This window comes from Tenrec ecaudatus, chromosome 1, assembly GCF_050624435.1.
Source record: "Tenrec ecaudatus isolate mTenEca1 chromosome 1, mTenEca1.hap1, whole genome shotgun sequence".
Classification (NCBI taxonomy): Eukaryota; Metazoa; Chordata; class Mammalia; order Afrosoricida; family Tenrecidae; genus Tenrec; species Tenrec ecaudatus.
In genome coordinates this window covers 68,801,860-68,823,470 of record NC_134530.1, presented here as the reverse complement: position 1 = coordinate 68,823,470, position 21,611 = coordinate 68,801,860, and the positions used below count along the sequence as shown (strand labels likewise).

At 56.6% G+C, this 21,611-nt stretch overlaps 2 protein-coding genes across 4 annotated transcripts in view; both read right to left on the bottom strand.

Annotated features, from left to right (window-relative positions):
* Positions 1-12,786: 12,786 nt before the first annotated feature.
* Positions 12,787-17,364, bottom strand: ARTN (artemin). Its single transcript, XM_075555131.1, has 5 exons — positions 15,777-17,364; positions 15,380-15,529; positions 14,216-14,277; positions 13,725-13,863; positions 12,787-13,652 (listed from the first exon to the last, which is right to left on the bottom strand). Exons 3-5 carry the CDS (start codon positions 14,273-14,275, stop codon positions 13,213-13,215), a joined length of 639 nt encoding a protein of 212 aa, XP_075411246.1. The 5' UTR covers positions 14,276-14,277; positions 15,380-15,529; positions 15,777-17,364; the 3' UTR covers positions 12,787-13,212.
* A 757-nt stretch (positions 17,365-18,121) lies between these two features.
* ST3GAL3 (ST3 beta-galactoside alpha-2,3-sialyltransferase 3) overlaps positions 18,122-21,611 on the bottom strand; it is a 239,393-nt gene continuing 235,903 nt past the window's right edge. For all 3 annotated transcript variants that reach the window (XM_075555119.1, XM_075555100.1, XM_075555110.1), the window contains one exon: positions 18,122-19,162. In XM_075555119.1, the coding sequence (XP_075411234.1) occupies positions 19,073-19,162 (90 nt within the window). In that variant the 3' untranslated portion in view covers positions 18,122-19,072. The remainder of the gene's footprint in view (positions 19,163-21,611) is intronic.

The window sequence follows — 21,611 nt, the reverse complement described above, 5'->3', positions numbered from 1 at the left end:
AATACATTGACAGCTGCCAGACATTCAAAGCAGATTCAGATGGATCCTGGCTGAAGGCAGAGGACACCAGAACGATGCTTACTTGTGTTCAAGGCTTTGAACTGTGTGGGTCATGACAAACTGTGGATAACATGCTGAAGAACGGGAATTCCAGAACACTCCGTGCGCTCATGCAGAACGTGGCGGAACCGAACAAGGGGACACTGCGTGGTTGAAAATCCAGAAACGTTGTATCCTTCCCCCTACTTATCCGATCTGTATGCCCAGCAAGCCATCTAGAAACCGGACCACGTGAAGAAGAATGTGGCACCAGGAGCGGAGGAAAGCTCGTTACCGACCTGCGGCAATCGACAAGGGACCCGACCTCGCCACTGAAATCACACCGGTCTCGAAGCACATGCTGATGCTCAAACCCTCAGCGAGAGGAACGGACGCAGTGACGGCCCCAACAGGAGGACGGCGCAGGACGAGGCAGCGTTTGTCTCTGTTGGACACAGGCTTGCCGGGGTTATGGCACCCACCAACATGCCCTAACCTAACAGACCTGTGCTGTTCCCAGGTAAGGTGGGACTTCATAATAGCACTCCACATGACTGGGCTTAGACACAGGAGAGACAAACGGATCTGGACTTTAATGAGCAGGTTGTGGAGAGGGATGATAGACCCAACATTCACACTAGCTACTCACTGTGCCAAATGACCGCAACCAGCACATCTCCTCTCCACGCATTAGAAAAAGCTACTGGGAAATGAAGTGCGGCGCCTAAGCAATCCCTTGTTCTTTCTAGAACTACCAAAGGGAACAACCACACATGTGAACAAAAGCAGTAACGCAAGAACACCTAAAATTATAAAGTCTACTAAGATCAGCAAGGATCGTGAAATCTTGTTCTGGGATATTGGAATCAGACGGAGTCTGCTTCTGGCTGCTAGGTCACTAAGGTGCTTTTTAATTGTCCATAGGGTTGACAAGCCCATGGGGGTGTCTTGGCCTCATTGAGGTGTGACAAGTGAACCCAGGCCTTGACTCTCTAGAATATGCAGCACCTGTCTTAGGAAGGAGAACTAGATCTGCCCCCTTTCCATGAGGTCCCAACAAGATCTCTAGTCGACGTCTCTACAATCTGTATCTTCTCCCAGAGCTGTATCAGGCTGGCTCTGAGAGCTCAATTTTTGCTCAGAAAAGTGTTCTCATTTGCTCATATGCAAGTTCAACTTGAAGGCAAAAATAACAAATTCACAAGTGCCAAAATATGAGTTGATCTCAAGAATATGTCTGATGCATTGAACATGAATAACCGAAGACCAGGTGAGCTGTGGATCACATCCAGGACATTAGACATGAAGTTGAAGAGACTAAAGTGGATGTTGAAAAGACTCTGAGGCAAACAAAACAAAAAGGACGGGACATGCTCTGTAGTGCCGAGTAGCGGACTCGCGCGGAGGAGAAGGGTTGAGGGGCAGGAGCTGAACTGAGCACATTCAGATGCACTTCTTGAAGAAAAAGTCAAGTTCAAAAACCTAGAGTTGAACCGATTACAAGGATCTACATGTGACCTCCTCCCTGGGGGACGGAAAACAGAAAAGGGGGAGAAGGGAGGCGTCAGACAGGGCAAGATATGACAAAATAATTATTTAGAGCACATGAGGGAGGGGGGAACGGGGAGGGAGGGAAAAAAAGAGGACCTGATGCCAAGGGCTTAAGTGGAGAGCAAATGCTTTGAAAATGATTAGGGCAGAGAATTTACGGATGTGCTTTATACAATTGATGCATGTATATGTATGGATTGTGATCAGAGTTGTACAAGCCCCTAATAAAACGTTAAAAAAAAACCCAAAACCTAGAGTTACGGGAAGTGCAAAGTGGAGACCCAAAGCCCATCTGTAGGCAATTGGATTTCCCCCCTTACGGAAGGATCGTGGGGAAGAGATGAGTCAGTCAGGGTGCAGTGTAGCAACGGTGAAACATACAACTTTCCTCTAGTTCCTAAATGTTTCCTCACCACCACCACCCCACTATCATGATCCCAATTCTACCTTACTAATCTGGCTAGACCAGAGGATGGACACTGATACAGATAGGAATTGGAAACACAGGGAATCCAGGACAGATGATCCCTTCAGGACCAGTGGTGAGAGTGGTAATACCGTGAGGGTGGGGTGGAAAGAGGGAACTGATTACAAGGATCTACATATAACCCCCTTCCTGGGGGACGGACAACAGAAAAATGGGTAAAAAAAGATGTCGGACAGTGTAAGATATGACAAAATAATAATTTATAAATTATCAAGGGTTCCTGAGGGAGGGGAGGATGGGGAGGGAGGGGAAAATGAGGACCTGATGCCAGGAGCTTAAGTGGAGAGCAAATGTTTTGAGAATGATGAGGGCAATGTATGTACAGATGTGCTTTACACAGTGGATGTATGTGTGGATTGTGATAAGAGTTGTATGAGCCCCCAATAAAATGATTAGAAAAAACACTCTAGGGTTAGTTAAACCAAACAGGAAGAACACACTCACTGTGTCTGAAGCTGAAAGAATTGAAGAAAAGAAGAAAAAACCCCCAGCCTTAAGTTTCAGCAGTGAAGGATTTTATAAAGAAGGGCTCAAAGTTCCCAGGACTTGATTGTTCTTGGATCTGCAGCCGCTGCCTGTAGCAGCCAGAAGAAATCAGGACATATTGTGTCGGCAAATCTGCGTCACAAAACCACTTTCCAGTGCTGGAGAGCACGGACGGCCCTTTGAGACTTAGTTATGCTTGACCCAAGCCAGGGTGCTTTCAATCGCCTCGTGGGCATGGTCACTTCACACGGCCCTTCTAGCCATTGTTCCTTATGTGATATATTAGAATTCTCACTCTGTCTGCTTCCCATTTTGGATTTGGAGAGAGTTCTCGGCTATGCTAATAGACAGGATTAAGGAGGGATTACGTTTCAACTTTAGTAGAAGGTGTGAACCAAGCTACACCTTTTGTTTCCTTGGGGGTGTAGTCTGTCGACAGACCAAGACCACCATTGCGCTGTGTAGAAGCGCCACCTGAGAAGCAGGAGCACAGAGAAGAATCAGGGCCATCAGTAGGGGAGGACAGTCGCAGTGTCAAAGGGACCAGAGGCTGTGGGACAGAGCAAGGGACCTGAGCCAAAACCAGAGCCCGAGACCAGGAGGCCAGGAGAGAGAACCTGAGACTGGAACCAAGAATGTGGGCTGGTGAGGCAGAGAGTGGGCGGGCTTCCGGACCATAAAAGCAGAAGCCAAGGGACTGCACTGCTGAGAGGCTGTGGACCAGAGACTGTGTGCTGGCTGGGGGCCAATGGCTATCCGGAATGTTGAATGAGCTTGACTCGTAGCAGGAACTGGTTCACTTCCCTAATACACCTCCATAATTGTGAGCTCTGTGAGTTCTGTGTGGCCATTGCAACAAATGATCAAACCCAGAAGCAGAGTGTCAGGGCTGGTAAAGCAAGATGGGGGGGGGGTAAGGGGGAGGCATGACCCGCCTCTGTCTTGCAGCCATGGGGAAGCCAGGGGACCTCAGAGATGGCTGAAGCCTCCATGCTATTTTCACAAGCACAGATAAAGAAGACTGAAGAAGAACCGATGCTTCTAAAGGATGGTGCTGGAGAAGACCCGAGAGAGCTCCGGGACTGTGGGAAGAACAAATAAATGTGTGTGGACGGAAATACAAGCAGGATGCTCCGTACCGTAGCCGTGAGAATGGAGAGACATTGGGACAGGCGCGTTGGATGCCTTATCAGGAGAGACGCATCGTGTCATCGTAGTGTCGTGCTTGATGAAGCAGGTCGATGGCAAAGAGGCAGGCCTTCAAGGGGCGGAATTAGCACAGTGGTGCAAAAAGAGGCTCAAATACAGCACCTCTGTGAGGCTGCCCAGGAACGCGGGGGGGGGGGTGCTTCCGGTGCACATAGGGCCGCTCTAGGTGGGCATTGACTGACAGCAGCTAACAAGAACATTGGCACCAAGAATTGATCAATGTTTAGGCATTCCAGGAAGCAACATATTATCAAGAATTGATGATATTGAAAAAGGAAGTCTAAGCTGCTGACCCAAGTCATGGTATCTTCAGTTGCTTCATATGAATGCAAATGCCATACATGAACAAGGATGACTGCAAAGAATTAGGAGCCCTGGTGGTGTAGTGGTTACATGGTGGGCTGCGACCCACAAGGCCAGCAATTCAAAACCACCAGCCGCTCTGAGGGAGAAAGACGGGGCTTTCTACTGAACAGCTAGTCTCGGAAACTCATAGGGACAGTTCTACCCTGTCTTGTAGGGTCACTGTGGGTCAGCACTGACTCGATGGCAGTGAGTTCGGCTGGGTTTGGGAGAACTGCTGCATTTGAATCAGCATGTTGGCGAAGCATACTGAAGACGCTGCAGAGTGCTAGTGGAACCAACGAGTCTGTCTTGGAGGAAGTATAGTCGATGCTTCTTAGAAGCAAGGGTGGTGGCACTTTAGGAGTGGCCAGTCGCTGGAGATGGACATCACGCTTGGTAATGTAGAGGGTCAGTGAGAAAGAGGAAAATCCCCAATGTGATGGGTTAACACAGGGTGGCAGTTACATAATCTCCTGTCAACTTGAGCGACGGGGTGAAGTCTAGCCTGTCAATCAGGTCCTAGCTAATGAGGCCTCTGTGTGGGCGTGGCCTTCTCCTGAGGATTCTGGGAACTCCTGTCTTCCTCCCTGGAGGCAGGACACACACTCTCTCTGCTTCACATTCTTTTGACAAGCCACATGAAGCCATGCTGATGGCTGCAGAGCCCTGGAGCTGGAGGAACCACGTGGAGACCCATGACAGTGCTGAGGTCCTTTTACAAGACTTTTCACCCACTGGCCTGTGATCCTCCTGCTTTTGGCATCATTGCATGCGCTGCGTGAGTCTGTAGAAGAATTGATGGACTATATTGGACATATGGGCTTATATCAGACTTATGGGCTAATACTGAACTTATGGACTTGATCTGCACTGGGCCGGGACTTTTTTTAGTATACAATTACTCTCGGATGTAAGACTCTGTCTTACACACTCGAGTGTCTCTGGATTTGTTTTTCTAGTCGCCCCAGACTAGCACACACACAGTGACCGCAACATGGGCTCAAATGTAGGCCTGAGGGTGAGGCTGGCCCAGCACTGGGCAGTGTTCTGTTCTGTTGGCCACAGGGTTGCTGTGAGTCAGAACCAACCTGATGGTGTCAAAGAACAACATTTTTTTGATGAAAGTTAAGCCACAGGGTCAAGTTGGGCTACTAACTGCAAGTTCAACAGTTCAAAACCACCAGCAGCTGCTCGAAGGAGAGAGGCTGGGGTTTCTCCTCCCGGGAGCAGTTCCAGCCTTCGACACCCCCGGGGGCGGGTGGGGGTCACTGTGAGTCAGCACTGACTCGACAGCTGATGGCAGCAAGTTTGGTTTTCTCAGCCCATCCTACCCTGGAAACACACAGGCTGTCTTCTGTGTCCCTAGCAGGGTCCCTGCTGCCACCTCGCCTGGTCCGGGGAGCCGCACCCTGTGGTGAGCACACAACGTCTGCTCTGAATTACCCGTGCTCTAACAGAGGACAGGAATGCCGAGCCATTGGCTCCTTAGAAGTAAGAGGCATTCAAAGACCATAGGAAAGCGGATTATTACACAGACTCCAGGCCGGAGAGGGGAGCTCGAGAAAGCGCCCTCATCGTCCCAGGAGACCTCATTCAAGTTCCCCAAACCCATGGCCACCACGTCCACTCTGATCCACAGTTACCCTGTAGAGGGGTTGCTGAGGCCACACATTTTTGTGGGAGCAGACAGTCACGAGGGGTGGTCAGTGGATTTGAACAGCTGACCTGGTGGTTTGCAGTCCAAGGCTTCCCCAGCATGGCCATCAGAGCTCCTTAGAGAAAGGGCATGGCCACGGCAAAGGGGCAGATTTGGCGCTCAGAGGCAGTAAAGGCAATACATTGATAACCTGTGCAGACCCAAGGCCCCTTATGTAAACATAAATCCATCCTTCAAGATTCAGGTCAATATCACCTCCTCCATGAGGTTTTCCTTCCCCCACCCCTTCCCTTCCCTGAGAGGAAGGACAGATTCCCCTCCCTTTATGAGGACAGCGTCCACACCTGCCCAACGCATACCCCCATCCTTCAGTCATGTCAGGGGACTTCTATCAAGGAACTTATGGTCTGATTGCATTCCGCACATGTGTTTACTGCCCCCTACAGTTGCCATTCAGCAAATAAAAATACACAGAATGCTCAGTTCAGTTTGAATAACTTATAAAAAAACCAAATACTTTTAGTGAAAGTATATCCCAAGTATTACACAGAATACACTTACCCTAAACTATTATGGGAAAGTTGGACATTGACTAAAGAAGACCCCAGAAGGCTGCACTGGCATTACGGTGCCGGCAAGCGGTATTGAAAGTCCCATGGACAAGAAGCGCTGGTGGCAGAGTGGTTGAGAGGTGGGCGGTACGCAGTAAGGTCAGCAATTTGACACCACCAGCCTCTCAGAGGCTTTCCGCTCCCATAAAATTTTTTTTTTTAAGTACCATGTTCTGTGAAAAGAACAAACACATCTGTCTTGGATGAAGTACAACCAGAATGCTCCCCTTGCAAGCCCGGGGAGAGTGCATCTGATGTACTTTAGAAAGGCGGTCAGGAGAGACCAGTCCCTGGAGAAGGACGTCATGCTGGTAAAGGGGAGGGGAAGTGCCACAGGGGAAGCTCTTCGGCAAGACAGGTGGGCACAATGGCTGCCCCGACGGGCTCACACATAGTAACAGGTGTGGGGGCGGCACAGGACCCACAGGACGGGGCAGTGTTTCGGTCTGTTGTGCATAGGGTCGCTACGAGCCAGAACGAACTCAGTGGCACCTCACAGCAACAGAACATTACTTATTATTGACCTGAAATGCAAACTTAACTGTTTTGTAGTTTGGGGCTAAATCTGGCAACCCTAAACCCATATCCTCCAGCGACATCACATGAGTCTAATCGATCTCTAAATTCCCAGCAATTAGCCCAGAGCATTTAACGCTCGATTCATGCCAAGAGAACGATGACTTGTCTGTCTGCAGGGCTGAGGATGTTTGTGTCGTGATGTCATTCATTAAGGGGACAGAAGTGGGGAAGAGATAGAGGGAGGCAGCTGGGGAGCTGCAGAGCGGGAAAGCCTATTGATGTGCGGCCCAGAACAGGGCAGGGGGTGGACCTGAAGGAGCAAGCAGAAGCTATCCAGGGCAGAGCCTGCTCAGTTTGAGATCTTGGAGAACCCGCCTGTGGAAGTATTCCAATGCCAACATGAAGTCAGAAGGAAGGTCTAGGGTGGAGAGACAGCGGGAGCATTCTGACCGTGGGGAGTGGGAAACAGAACGGGGAAGAGAGTGTTTGCAGACAGACTCTCAATGCGAATACTGCTATTGCATCTAAGGAGTCTGGGAGGCTGGGCTCCCCTGGGAGAGACCTTCACGGTCATAAGTCAAAGGTGTGTTCCAGTCACATTTTCCTAAGTCAAAGGTACGCTCCCCATAATAATGCCATTTTTGTAAGGCTGCGTATTACGATCCTCTTGAAGGTCAACTGCTTGAAGGCGATCTGCCTAAAGGTTAACTGCCATCACAAGCAGTCAGATGCTTGAACCCTAAGTTCGGCCCACTCCCTTCTGATAAGGACCCTAGATTGCTCCCTGGAGAACTGCTCAAAGACACGTAAGGTCAAGCCAGCTCAGAGACGACCAAGGCTAGGCTGCCATCTTGACTCTAGAATCCGCCCTTCTGGTTACACATGTACCTTCCTGTCCCATGTATGCTTCACGGGAAGCCCCCTTCCTATTGCATGTACACCCCTAGCTCGTCCCCTCCTGTCATGTGTTTACTGTGGCTCACACGCCGAGATGATGTAGACTGGTGAGAGAATGCAATGCTCCCTCATTCTGGTTCCGGTCCACATGGACGAGGTGAGCCCCTGCATGCTTTGTCTTGTCTGACGTCTCTTGAATTTATCCTTCAATTACACAGCCCTCCCCCTGGAGCCCGTTCTGCTGTAGAGGCCGGCCGCCCACAATGGGGGGTATCTGAGGTCAGGGGGTGGGGTAGGTGCTGGTGTTGAGGGAGAGTAGAATGAGAGAGAGGGAGAGAAACCGTTCCCACGTTAGAGTTTTGAGGAACACTTAAGGGGCAAGGAGAGGAAGAGGAGCCCCGGAGTTGGCTGAGGGGGAGCTTCTGGAGGGTGGAAGAGAAACGAGGAGCGAATGGGACCACAGCCAGGGAGGACGGTCTCCAAGCAGAGCTGACCAAGTGGGTGCCTCTGAGAGCTGGAGGACCACAGGCTGAGAAGTCGCCCTGGGGCTGAGTGATGATGGAGTCGCCGGTGGCCTCAGCAAGAACTCTTCGCCAAGGAGAGGTGGAAGTGTGTGATTTTATTTTTAGATGGGCTCTAAATGAAGAAGTTTAAATGTAGGAGGAAATGAGTTACCAGACAAAGGTTGATGAATGGAGAGGGTTGTAAACAATTGAGGGTCCTGAGACAGGCTCCCGAGTCCACCTGGAGGAACCAATCTACCCAGGTGGGCACTGATGGGCCACCTACAACAATCCGTCAAACTTTGGGTGCCAGGGGCTCCCCAGGGGCCTCTGAAGGAGCTTTGGAAGGCTGGTATCCCCACCCATTGTCATCCAGTTGACTGACTCATGGGAGCCAGCATGGCAGAGGAGAGTTGGGCTTCATAGGGTGTCTTACAAGTGGACTACCAGGTCTTTCTGACATCGTATCTCTGGGTGTGCTCAACCATGAATCTTTCAGTAAGCAGCCCAGCGTGTGACCTGATGTAGACGGTCCATGGATCCCCTAAGATTGCTTACGAGACCTACAGATAAGTGATTTTTAAGTATACATATGTTCCTGGAGAGGGTCCATGGCTTTATACTACCTCACAGTACTCTCTTATTAGTTACGGTTGAGTCAATCCCAACTCCTGGTGTCCCCACGTGTGTAGAGGAGAATGGCTCTATGGGGCTTCAAGCCGACGATCTTTCAGAAGCAGCTCGCCAGGCGGGCCTGTCTTCCACGACCCCTCTGGGTGGGTTTGAACCACTGACCTTTTGGGGCTAGTAGTCGAGCTCTAAACTGCTGGTGCCACTGAGGGGCTCCTCCCAGGATTCGGTAACTCTAAAACAGACAGGTTCAGAACCGCTCCTCTTGAACAAGAAAGGTGAAATCACACGGGACAAATTCTAGATGTTTTCTCTGGTCTCTTGGCTTTCTACCCAACCTCTTCTTTTCAAGATGTGACCCCCGTCAAGCGGGCCATACTCAGTGTGTTGCAGGAATCTCTGGTCAGGGAAAAGATGGCAAACCTTGGACAAGAGAAAGGGAAGCCAGTGGCCCAGCCTGCTGTGGGCAGGGGCAGCACGAGCCACCTGGAACCAGCATTGCTGGCTAGAATGAATGCAGAGGTAAATCTTTGGGTCCCCTCAAAGCTGAAACAAAACACGGTCATGTTAGGTTACTTAGTTTTCTGTAGGGTCGCTGAGTCAGAATTGGCAATTTGCTTGTTGAAAGAGGTGGTGATGTGACACCTTTAGGCGAGCCCAGACCTTCATTCTGGAAGATTACGCAAATGGGCAGGGTTGCGTTTTCCAACAGCCAGAAATGAAGACATCTAAGCCACCCGGGGCCCCTGGGAGCGAAACTGCTCTGCTTGGTGTGGTCATGTGACAGGTTACCTCTGCACAGCTGCTCCCCCAGGCGCTGGACAAGCGAGGAGGATCGGAGAGCGAGGTGGCTCAGGCTCAGATGTCGCCCTCTCCTCGTGCGCATGGTCAGCGCCGGCATCATTAGGCTGCTGCAACAGCTTTGAAGCCTGACGTGTCTACTGCGTTCACTGTAGGACGCAGAGGGCTTGGGAAGGGCTCTTCCAGCCGGTCCAACTCCCACCAAACGATCTTGTCCTGCAGGCAGCGGGTAAGCGGGCGGGGGAGGATCCTGACAGGATTCACCTGTGAATAGCCGTGAACGGGAGTCCCTGGATTGCCATCCTGCTCGTGTTACATGAGAAACAGGAGGGATCTCATTACCAGCAAGAGCCAGGAGAGGAAGGTGTTGTCTGGACCTGAGGTCCCTGAGCAGCAAGCCTCTTGGATCCACAAGACAACTATAATAACATTGGAGAAGCGGCGGCAGCAGAACCAGAAGCCAGAGCGTGCAATCGCGTGGTGGCCCTGCCAGCGGAGGGGCAAGTCAAGCCGAGTGCTTTGTGCAGGAGGCTGGCTTGTGGAACGGGGTGTCTCTGGGCACCGGATTGGGGAAGCTGGCCTTGCTGGCCCAGGGAAGTGGAACTGGGTGCCTTTGAGCGAAGGCTTACTGGAGTAGGGTGACTCTGGGCACTGATTCAGGGAGCTGGGTTTGCTGACCCCCGGAGCTGGAACTGAATGCCTCTAGGTTTAGACTTACAGTGTTTATTCGCAGATCTGAAAGAGCTGTGTGATTGATAGGTCCTGAGAAGCCAACTCTATCCTGAGCGCTTCTCACTGTGATAGGTCCTGAGAAGCCAACTCTATCCTGAGCGTTTCTCACTGTGATAGGTCCTGAGAAGCCAACTCTATCCTGAGCGTTTCTCACTGTGATAGGTCCTGAGAAGCCAACTCTATCCTGAGCGTTTCTCACTGTGATAGGTCCTGAGAAGCCAACTCTATCCTGAGCGTTTCTCACTGGCGTTATAACCTGTTAAGCTTCCTTAATAAAACCTTTCGTCATGAATTTTGTCTGTGAGTTCTATGTAGCCATTGCCATGGCTAGAAGACCCTAGAGGGAAGCTAGATAATGCCAGCGAAAACAACACCCACCCTGCTGACCCAACGATGCTAGGATTGACAGGTGACACCACGCAGGCCAGAAGCACTGGCCTTTGTGAGCCCCTCTGGTAGGAGAGGGTGTTCTGGTGGTAGAGGGTGGGCAGAGGTGGAGACTGAGGATCTTGAATCGGTTTGGAGGCAGAGAATGGGGACCACAGGGTGAGGAGGCATCGTGCAGGCACCGACGTTTTGTGAGCACACAGAACACACAAGAATTCAGAATCGTTGCTCCCTGACCCAGGTCTTGCCAGCTCCTCACTCCGGCCTGGGTCGAGGGGACACCTGTGCCCAAGCAGACAGCCCTGAGCCGTTTGGAAGGCCTTTCAGTGAACAGTATGACATACCCGAGGGGGCCCACCTCCAACCGCTTCTCACTCACCACCTCTCTTGATTGTTGGCCACCTGCCCCTGCCTGCAGCTACTGCCCTGTCCTCATGGCTCCTAAACTGACCTGCGGCCCAGAGCCCCCACCTCAACTCCAGATCAGCACCCCGCACTGCCTCCGGAGAGCCCCCTGGATGTCCTATACTTACTCCATCCCCACACACGTCACCATCTTACTTCCAAGAAAGCCCCATAGGTCTGTCCAGTGCCAAGCCGTAGGAGGCAAGTTTTCAGCAGCCGTGAAGAAAGCGGAGGGCGACTGCATGGACTAGTTCTCCCATGGCTCTCTGAGAGACGACGAGGGCGCAGCTGAGAGGCCAGGGTCAACACTGCCCTCCCTGCCTTCCAGACAAAGTGTTCCCATCTTCCTGTCCTTTTCCACAGCACTCGTCACACGGAACCTAAGGAATCATTTCTGTAACTGGGTCCCTATCGTCGGCCTCTCCTGCTACGCTTTCAACTTCTTAAGGGCAAGGAAAATGTCCCTTGACTTCCGTCTCTCCCGTGTCTCCTCAGAATCTCTTAAAGCTGACGGAGCCAAAGCACAAAGCCAAAGCCTCGCTGCGGAGTCAGTGCCAATGCAGAGCGACCCCCGTGGTCCAGAGTGCACCTGCTCCACGGGATCTTCTCGGCAGCGGTCTATTTTTTTTTCTTTCTCACAATCACCGACTCCTCAGAATTGGGCAGCGGTCTTTATGAAGCAGACTGCCAGTCTTTTCTCTGTGGCACCATCAGGTGGGTGCCAACTGCCAACCTTTCCATTCCTAGTCAAGCACAAACTGTGCCACCCACAGGCCTGCCTGACATAATGGGCACTGATCACTATTTGTCATCCCCCAAGATTCAGGTCCCGCAGAGGGCCCGCAGGCCTTTCCTGTCCCTCATCCCCGACCCAGCCTCCCACGGCACTCGGCCTTGTCACAGAGGAATGTGGGTAGTAAGCAGAGGCAGCGCGGGTGCTGTCGGGATGCTTTCAAGATTGTTCTCAGTGGGAAGTCACTACTCAAGGACACTGGGACGACGCAGTATGTGGTCCAGTGTCACCCACAGAGAGGGAGGCCAGGGAGACCGGAGGTCACCACAGAAGCCTCTGCAGTCTTTCCCGGCAGCTGCCCCAAGTACAGGGGCTGTGAGCTGGCTTTTGTGCCTTCTGCCTCTGACTGCGGCTGTCTTCTGGTCCCCTGAAGAGCCGCCGGGAGGGGCAGGCCGTGAAATGCAGGTCTGTACGGCTGCGCAGAGGAGCCCTGGAGGCTTAGTGGTTAAGCGTTGGGCTTCTCATTGCAGGGTCAGCAGTTTGAACCCAGCAACCTCTTTGGGGGAGAAAGATGAGGCTGTCTTCTGGAGTGCAGGGTTGCAGTGTCGGAGACCCACGGGGCAGTTCTACCCCATGCTATGGGCGCCGTGAGTCGGCGTGGACTGGATGCCAGTGGATGTATTATTACGGAGTGGGGCTGGGGCCCACGAGTACCACGTCCCCTTCTCCATCCACCCAGCCACTCCTGCCCCGCCGGCGCCCACTGCCCAGGAAAGGAGTCACCAAGCCACACAGTAAATAAATAATTTAGAAATAATAAATAGGGGCCTAGCTCCCGGGAACGAGGACAAGGCCAGTCGCACCACAGCTACTTTCAGACAAGCAACTGCAAGGTCACCTTCAAATCCCAGGCCCCAGGGCTTCTCTGGGGGGCCTCACGCAGCGGGCCTCTCCCGAGCAGGGGTCCCAGGTCCGTGGCCTGGTCGAAGTCGAAGTCCGAGGAGTGGAGTCTGGGGTCTGCGGTGGTGCTGGGACCCCGCGGGGAGGGCTCCTGCCCCCCGCCCCCACCTCCGATCCTGCCTTGGGTCCGGCTGTCCACTGCGTCCCCTGCGAGGCCTCCACCTTTGGTTGCGCTCGCGGGCTCGCGGGTCCCTCCGGGAGGGCTCCGGGCAGGGCGACCCCGGGGTTCCGGTCCAGGCGGCGCCCGGTCTGGGGCGCCCTCAGCCGAGGCAGCCGCAGGCGGTGGCGGAGAGGCGGTCCACGGTCCTCCAGGTGCTGTTGACGTCCATGAAGGAGACGGCCTCGTAGCTGGTGGGTCGGCAGCACGGCTGGCCGGCGGGCCGGGCGCCGGGCGGCAGCCGCAGGAGGCCGGCGCGCAGGAGGTGGGCCAGGCTCAGGTCGTAGGCGGTGCGCGCGCGGCGGCAGGAGCCGCTGCAGAAGCGGAAGCGCACCAGCTCGTCGGAGCTGTGGCCCAGGTCCAGCGCGCGCACCGGCACCAGCTGCGCGCGCAGACGGCAGCCCCGCGCCCCCGCGCTCGCTGGGCGGCCTCGGCGGCCAGCCCGGGGCGCGCGGGCCGGCGCGGGCGGCGGGGGCGCGGGCCGGGGCGGCGGGGGCGGCGGCCGCCGGGCTCTTCCGCCGCATACGCGGGCCGTGCGCCCCCCTGCAAAGAGACGGAGTCACGCGGGGGGTCCCTGCCCCGCTCTGTCCCCGCCCCCCTCTTCCTCTCACCTACCGGGCAGGTGCCCGGCCTGGGGGGCCAGGGCTGGTGCGGGGCCTTCGTGCGTGGCGGGGCTGCGGGGCGTGGGACCCAGGGAGGTCTCCGCGACGCTGCTCAAGAGGGCCAGGGCGGCCAGCGTCGGCCACACGGGGGACTGTGCGCGGGGACAAAACGGAGCCTCTGGGAGGGGGAGGTGCAACACCCCACCCCACCCCCAAGCTCAGGAAAGGGGAACAGCGGAGGTCAGAAAAGAATGCGCTTCCAGGTTGTAGGGGGAGGTTTGGTCCAAGGCCTGTCAGGCTTCGGAACCCCGAAGAGGGGGGTCACCTAAGGGCGTTAATCAGCCGCAGAAGTCGGGGGCTCTTTCTCACACATTGGCGGTGTCACCCTGACCGTTTCTTCTTCCACATCTGATCCTCGCCCAAGCCAATCCCCACTGTTCCTCTCCAGCCAAGCCCACCTTTCCCCGATGAAGCCTGGTGCGCATCCCGGGGACACTCACTCACCTGCTGCCTAGGCTTGGGGCAGCGGGGTAGCACAGAAGGGCCTTTGCGTCCAGGTTCCATATCTGTCAACATCAGGGGCTCCCATCAGCCTTGTCCACCGGCCCTCCACCCTCCTTTGGAGGTGAATTATCTCGAGCCCACTGCGAGGTGAATTATCTCGAGCTGAACAAGCCTCCATCTCCGTCTCTCCTCTACCCAGGAGGAGAAGCTGCACTGTGCATGAGGGCTTTACACCCACAGCCCTGGGTCTAAGGCCACAAAGCTGGAGCTGGACGATAGCAGGCTTCCTTTCTCAGAAAGTCCCAGCCGTGCTATGGGACTGGCGCTGCCAGGACAGCCAGGCTTGTCAAGAGAGTCACCCCATGCAGGAGGCTGAGGCTTAGAGGAAATGATTAGTGCTCTCCGGTCACTATGATGGTGCAGGCCTCAGCCTATGCTGCTGTACCCTGCTTCTCCACCACCTGTCTTTTGAACTCGGAGTCCCAACTTCACTTTCTGACCGCAGATGCCCCCCCCCCCCCATCCCCACCATGAACAAGTCTTCTCTAGGGTCAAGAATGAAGAAAATGTGGGGTCTGGACCACGGCTTCCCATGACCACCAGAGGGCAGCATGTGCCAAGCCTGCAGACTCAAAGGGGGGTGGGCTCTCTGATACCAGCAGCGCCACTCCCTGAAGGGCCAGTGAGGCTATTCAGCTTGGTCACTCGGGATGGAATCGCCCTGAGAACTGGCTCTGGTTTTGCACCCTAGCCAGCCTAACCCACTTCTAGAAATTTCCCCCAGGAGCCCCACCAGCCTACAGGAGCCACCAGCAGCCACCCAGAGCCCTCACGAGCTGGCCTGCTCTTGGGTCCCACTTGTCACACCCCAGCACACAGAGTGCCTGCACCTCCTTGCTGTGGTCCTCACGGTCCAGGTGCGTCAGCCTCAACTAACAGGGCTGTGTGGTGTGTGCCAGGCCAGCCTGTGACTGGACCCACGATGGAGAGGAGACCAGGTGAGAGGTCTCTGAAGAAAGCCGTAGGTGCCCTCCCCTGTACCAGGGGAAGCTCTGGAGCAGGTCCCCCCAGGGCAGCTCGGACCCCCTCTCCCTCCTGGCCTCCTGGGAGGCCATCAGTCACCCGCCGGTCCTCACCTTCCCCACCCACTGGCCCCATACTCACCACGGGGGGCCTTCGTGTGTTCTTCTAAGCAGCTTACTCAGAACCGGTGTCGGGCTTTGCTCTCCCAGCTCATATGGCTCATGCCCAGGGCTGTGCACCTGGCAGCGGCTCTTTTAGCCCGAAGCGCGGCCTTGGCGGCCAGTCTGCACCCTGTAGCGGCAGCGAGCCTCGCGTTACCGAGGGCACGCAGGGTCGGCCAGGTCCGACAGGCGACCCGCGGGGGGCTGGGGAGCTTTGGGAGGGGCTGAGGGCTGTGTGGCTGGCCGGGGCGGGGGGGGGGGGGGAAGGGAGGATGCAAAGAGGCGGGTGGAGAGGGCCACCATCCTGCCCGCTCCCTTGCGCCCCAGATGTGCCCAGCCAGGCTGGGACGAAGGGGTGGGCCAGCAGGCCGGCTTACCGCGGGTGCGAGGCCCGGGGCCCGGGTCGCAGCGAGGGTTGTGGCCCGCAGGACCTGTTGCTGGCGGAGCCCGTGGGCCGGGTCTGGGGGCCGGGCCCAACTCCATCCCTCGGCAGCCTTCGGCCCACCGCCGCCGCCGTCCGGTGTCAAATTCCAGGCCCGGCGTCACCAGATCCCGGGGTGGGGCCCCGAGCGCCCCCGCCCCGCCCCACCTTTCAGGGCTCACCTGGCCACTCCGCCCGCCGGATCCGGTCCTCTCCTGGCCGGGCAGGGAGCACTAGGGCGGGCGAGGCGGGGGAGGGAGGGGAGCCTGGAGGGGACCCGGGACACCGGGAGCGGAGAAGGCGGGCGGCGGAGGCGCGGAACTGGGAGCACAGTTTGCAGACACGCGATGTCGGGAGCGGGGCCGGGCGGGCCGAGGGAGGAAGGGAGAGCCAGGGCGGGGAGAGGGGAGGGCAGGCTGGCCCCTGCCTTGGGTCCCCGCCCGCCGCCCCGCCACTAACACGCCCCGCTTTCCGAGCACCGCTACTTTCTTCTTCCCCGCAGACTGCTCACCCGCTTTTTTGGGGGTCCTCCGAGGCCTCTGGCCCTGGCGTCTTCGCCCCACCACCCACCTCTGACTCGCGTGCCAACACTGCTGCCCACCGCGGAGGCCGGCGCTGAGCAGGGAGGCACACCTGAGCCGAGGCCGAGCAGGAGCTGCAGGGTGGCGTTTCAGAGGCCACATAGCCGCCCTTTGGCAGGCGGAGGTGGGCCAAGTTACCGGGAAGAGCGGAAAGGCCGGCTCCGGAGTCTCCCCGAGGGCACCGGAGGCCACTGCAGGGGTTTAAGTCCACTGTTGTGCCTGACACGCATGTGATGGTGTGAAGCTGGGCGCGCCAGCGGAGCGGACAGGTCCCAAACAGGCTGGGAACTCACCCTCGTGCAAAGCTCGCTTGGAAAGTTAGGCGGGAGGGGCGCAGAAAAGACCCCCTCAAGCCTTTGTCCTGGGTGACCAGCTGGACGGGGCGCACTCACTCCGGCTGGGGTGACCGGGGAGGGGCAGGCAGTGAGTGCAGAATTGGACCTGTGGGTTATCCTGGTGGGAATGAATGTTCAGGAAGTAGCTGCCTTTGGCGGCCCGGAGTGAAGTGGGGAAGAAATCTGGGCCCGAGAGAGATGGGGGGCTCGGGAATTGTGGGCTAATCACTGGAAGCCTGGGTGGGGAGGGTAGTGTTCAGAGCATGTGGGGATCAGAACCACCCTGGACCTTTTAGACCCGCCCACATCTGGGCCCCGCCCTACATCTGAATCAGAATCGCGTGGTGACGCCGTGAGCGCGTGCCGTTTTCCACAACTGCACAGGTGATGTTGGCGTGGCGCCGGTGAAGAAACAGCTTCTGTACAGCGGTGGGGCTCGAGGCCAGGCTGCAGAGATGGGCGGTGGCCAACTGGTGGTGGTGTGGCCTGCCCCAGGCTTGACAGCAGCCCCATGGGGCAGGTCAGGGTGAGAAGCACCAACTGCTGCTGCCCCACTGAGGTGGCTGTCCTGGGGCTTTCGGGCCAGAGCTGCTGCTAACGGGGCTGGCAGCCTGGGCTCTGTCCAAGCCCAGGGGGTGCCGCTGACGTAGCAGGAACTGGAGCGGGCCCAGGATGGGGTTTTCCCCTCAGCTGCGGGGGTGGGGGGCGGGTTCTTCAGCAACAAGAGGCCCGGGAGACAAGGCTCCTTCAGATGGCCAGGACCGCTATCCTTGGGGCTTACTTGTGGGAGGACCAGGGAGGGCAGAGGCTGGCCAGCCTGCCTGCCTACCACAGCCACAGTGGGGATGCCATGTCCGACAGGAAGCGCTGTCCGTGGCCTCTAGTGCAGGCATGCTTGCCCCTTTCTCAGGGAAGGGAGGGAGTTCACAGCTCTGGGTGAGTGGTGGGGGCTCTCTCTACAGTTCACCCACCAGACGATGCCTGGAATGGGCTGTGTGCATTGCGATTCTGTGCTGGGAGAGGGGGCTATGGGAGAGGAGATGGCTTAGCCTTTCCCAAAGCCAAGCCAGAAGTGTGAGGGGAAGGCCCATGCTGAGCTGCAGCTGTGGTGGCCCAGAGGCATGGCCCTAGAGCTGTGGGCCCTAGCCTGCTCTTCTGAGGCACCCAAGAGCAGACAGTGGGGTGCGCCAACAACCCCCCCCCCGGTCGTGTCTGTCTTATGGCACAGAGGATGCAGGGCTGTGTGGGGTAGGAGCCACCCTGGAGACCCCTAGGTGGCTCCCCAGGCCCGACTGTTGAGAGGAGAAGGCAGGGCCAGGAGAGAGGGCCCTTGGGTTTAGCCCAGTTGCCGAGGTCCCGGGTCGATTCTTCGAGGAAAGCCAGAGAGCGGGAGGCTCCAGGTTCAGGGAAGAGCTTTATTGCTTCCATGGTGGCAACCGAGAATGGCTGCCACAGTCTCAGTGAGGGCCTTGGGCCTCACTTCCCTCTGGTCCAGGGTGACGGGCCCCACAGTCTCCTTGCTGAAACCCAGAGCAGCTGACAAGTTGGTCAGTCCAGACCCAGGCACAGTCTTCTGGATCAGCTGCAGATGGACAGGGGAGCCCTTCCCCTGGGTTCGGCCCCTGCCAAGCTTGGAAGGTCTCTGCTCTAGCCTAGGGGCTTCTTGTTGGCTCAGAAGGGGTGACTCCAGGATTTTCCTCTGGAGTGAACTGGGGCTGGTGAGTGAGAATATTCCATCTTCTAAACAGTCATGAGTTATAGGGGGGCTGGCATGGGATCCTGCCCACCTCCCTGCAGCCTTGAAGAAGCAGGCAGGCCAGTCAGGGCACCTCCCACTTTTATAGGGAGCGCCTGATGGGTAGTTGCTGTCAGCCGAGCCCTCTAGTGGGCCTCTTTCTGCATGACAAGACGACCACATGAGACATCTCCAACCTTATTTAAAAATAAATTATCCCCGCCCTCCCCCAATCCCAATGCACACAATGAGAATACACCAAACACTGATCCGAGAAAGGGTTCCAGCAGCGGCCTTGCAGGCTCCTGTGCCACCTCCTGCATGCTGGGCCTGCAGGCCCTGCCAGCTGCTGCTCGGCCCTCTGGCTTCCAGGACTGAGGCTGAGCGGGAGGGTGCGTGCTCGTCTCTGAGGCGGGCCTCCAGCAGGTACTCTGGCTGCCCTGCCAGGGTCTTGCCACCCCCCAGCGGGGGCGGCACTTGGCACTGTCCTTCTCTGTGTGTGAAGGCTCTGGTGCGTCTCAGCCAGCGAAGCGGGCAGGTGGCGGGGGCTGCTGCTTGCTCCTGGCGGTGCCTGGCCCCGGGGCCACGTGCGGGGACCTCTTCAGATGCCACTGGTTAGGTCGGTGATGACGCGCGCTTTCACCAGCTTCCGCAGAAACTCCTTCTCCCGCTGAATGTTGTGAGTCCAGGACTGCAAGGGAAGGGAGAAGAGGTGACCGGCTGGCTGCCCAGATGGCTGCGGGGACAAGGCCCCAGCTCAGACCTGGGCGGCGTACCTTCCCAAAGAACAGCGCTCTCTTCCAGCGGGCTGCTGTGACTGTGGCAAGTCGGGGGACAGACACCTGCACTCGGGTGCCACAGAGAAGGGTGACCCCCTGCTCCGGAAATATCCCCAGTGCATCCCCTTCTCGTAACCAAGACTGGAGACAGTAATCTCCCCACTTCCTCATCCCGGGGGAACCACACCTCCAGGCTTCTTGTGTGGTTCAGAGGAGGCCGGCTGGCCGACCTCCCCCGATCCCCCACCGCAGGGCTCAGGGGAGAACCTGGTTCTCACAGATGTCAGGCCCTCTTAGCCCCACTCCACACGGCCCCTGGTACCCTGGGAGAAGGCCAGGCGAGTCGCCTAAATGTGGCCCCGGCTGGAGGACAGACAACAGCCAGGAGCGGGCTAGTCACTCTCTGGCCTGATGCAATCCACTTTCACAGCTGGAGGGCACTGATGAAATCCTGCTGAGAGCAAGAGGAGCCACAAGCAGCTAGCTGACCTCATCGTTAACAGGGAAATTCCAAGAAGAGACTGCCTTCCAGGGCTTTCCTGGGGGAAAAACCTCACCCAGGATCAGGTCCCTTCCGATCCCCGCTGCTCTTCCCCGGATGCTGCGTGGATGACTAAGGGCCTGGGTGAATGGAGGAAGCACCGACTGACGGACTGAAAGGCAACACCTGCATCCTCCTTCGTGCTCAACTGCTCTCTGGCATGTGCCAGCACTGCCGGGTTCCAAGACTTATAATCCCCTGCTCTGTGTAGTGCTCACTCCAATCCAGCCAACTCGCTCTCCGATCTCTCACTTTGCCCCCCCGCCCCGCAAGCTCAAGTTCAGGCAATTCTTTACATTCTTATTTTCCGAACAGTCTCTTCAACTTCTTATGCTCCTGACAAACCCTAAGGACAAGGCCCCCAGAGGCTCTCAGGGGGGGACTGTTTTCCTCCTCCTCCTCCACATTCCACAGAGACCAGGGGTGGGCAGGGCTCTCCTCACTACTGCTGCTTCTTCCAGGTGGTACCTCTAAACTCCCCAGGACTTCAAGGGCTCCTCTGAGGCTCATTTCTGTGTGTCCTGCTGCCTGCCATCGCCCTTCCTGGTGCAGGGCCCTGGGGAACCAGCCCTCAGTAACTGGATCCTGGCATCTGCCTCACTGGCTAGCTCTTTGCAGGGCAGGGGCCTTCTTGTGTTTACTGGCGCATCTCCAGGGCCCGGAGGAGCGTGTCACAGAATAGGCACTCGATAAAGCCTTATTGTGATAAAGTGAGGCTTTACAGGTCGGAAAGGAAACGCAGAGGGTAGGGCCAGGATTCACGCAAAAACCTCACAAATAAAACTGATCTACGTGAAACCGCCTTCTCCCCACAAAGAAGCTATTAATCTGACAGGCCAGTGTCAAGAGCAGTGACTGGGCACCCCCAGGCAGCCCTGCTTATCTGGGACCCCTGTACTGGGGGGTGGGGTGGTGGTGGTGGTGGTGGTGGTGTGTGTGTGTGTGTGTGTGTGTGTGTGTGTGTGTGTGTGTTTCACTTGGTTCACAGCACTGTCTTTCAGTCGCTGTTGGCGCTGTCAGTCACTGTCCTTGTTCCATGGAGGGAGCATCTCCCAGGCGGCAGTGACCTTCTACTTGGTAGACCCTCCGGTCCTTTTCCATCCTCGTCTCACTGCGACGTTGGGTAGGAGACGCTCTCCTGCCTGCTCAGCCTGCACTGTCCGAGCTCTCCCTACTTGCCCTTAGTTCCCACCCGGATTCCTTTAACTCTCAGTGGCTGGTCACCACGAGGAGTGAAGACACCCTGGTGGCAGCGGGAAGTCTTCTGCCAGACAAGGTCTTCGTGAGTGCTCGGGAGGGAAGAGGGATGAGCAGCAATAATATGTGTTTACTACGCCTCAGGCTTTAAGACAATCTCTGGCCCTCGGAGGCCGCCCTACGATTTTCCCTTGGATAGGTCACGAGGCGGGGTCCAGGCCAGGGTGTGGACGCGCCATGGATTTCTGAGCCTGGGCTCTTGGGCGCCCTGCACGGAGAGAAGCGCCCGCAGAGGATGCGGCCTCAAGACCAGGTGGGATTTACATGGTGGTGGCGGAGCGAGGATGTGAAAACAGGCGGGGCAGGTGGAGAAGTTCAGGGGAGAAGCGGGGTCCTTTTATCTCATTCTGTCCCGAGGCAATCCCCAGTCCCTGCGCAGTAAAACCCAGCACCTTTCTTTCCCTTTTCCCCATCGCGACCCCAAAGCCCTACTTCAGGAGCTGCCATCGCTTGTCTGGGCCGCTGTCCCCGCCTGTTCCCTCACTCCCAGGCATCTGCGGCCTACAACTCTCCCAAGCCTCCCTGCTGCCTTCAGAGTCACGTTCTGAGTTCTTGCTTGGCAC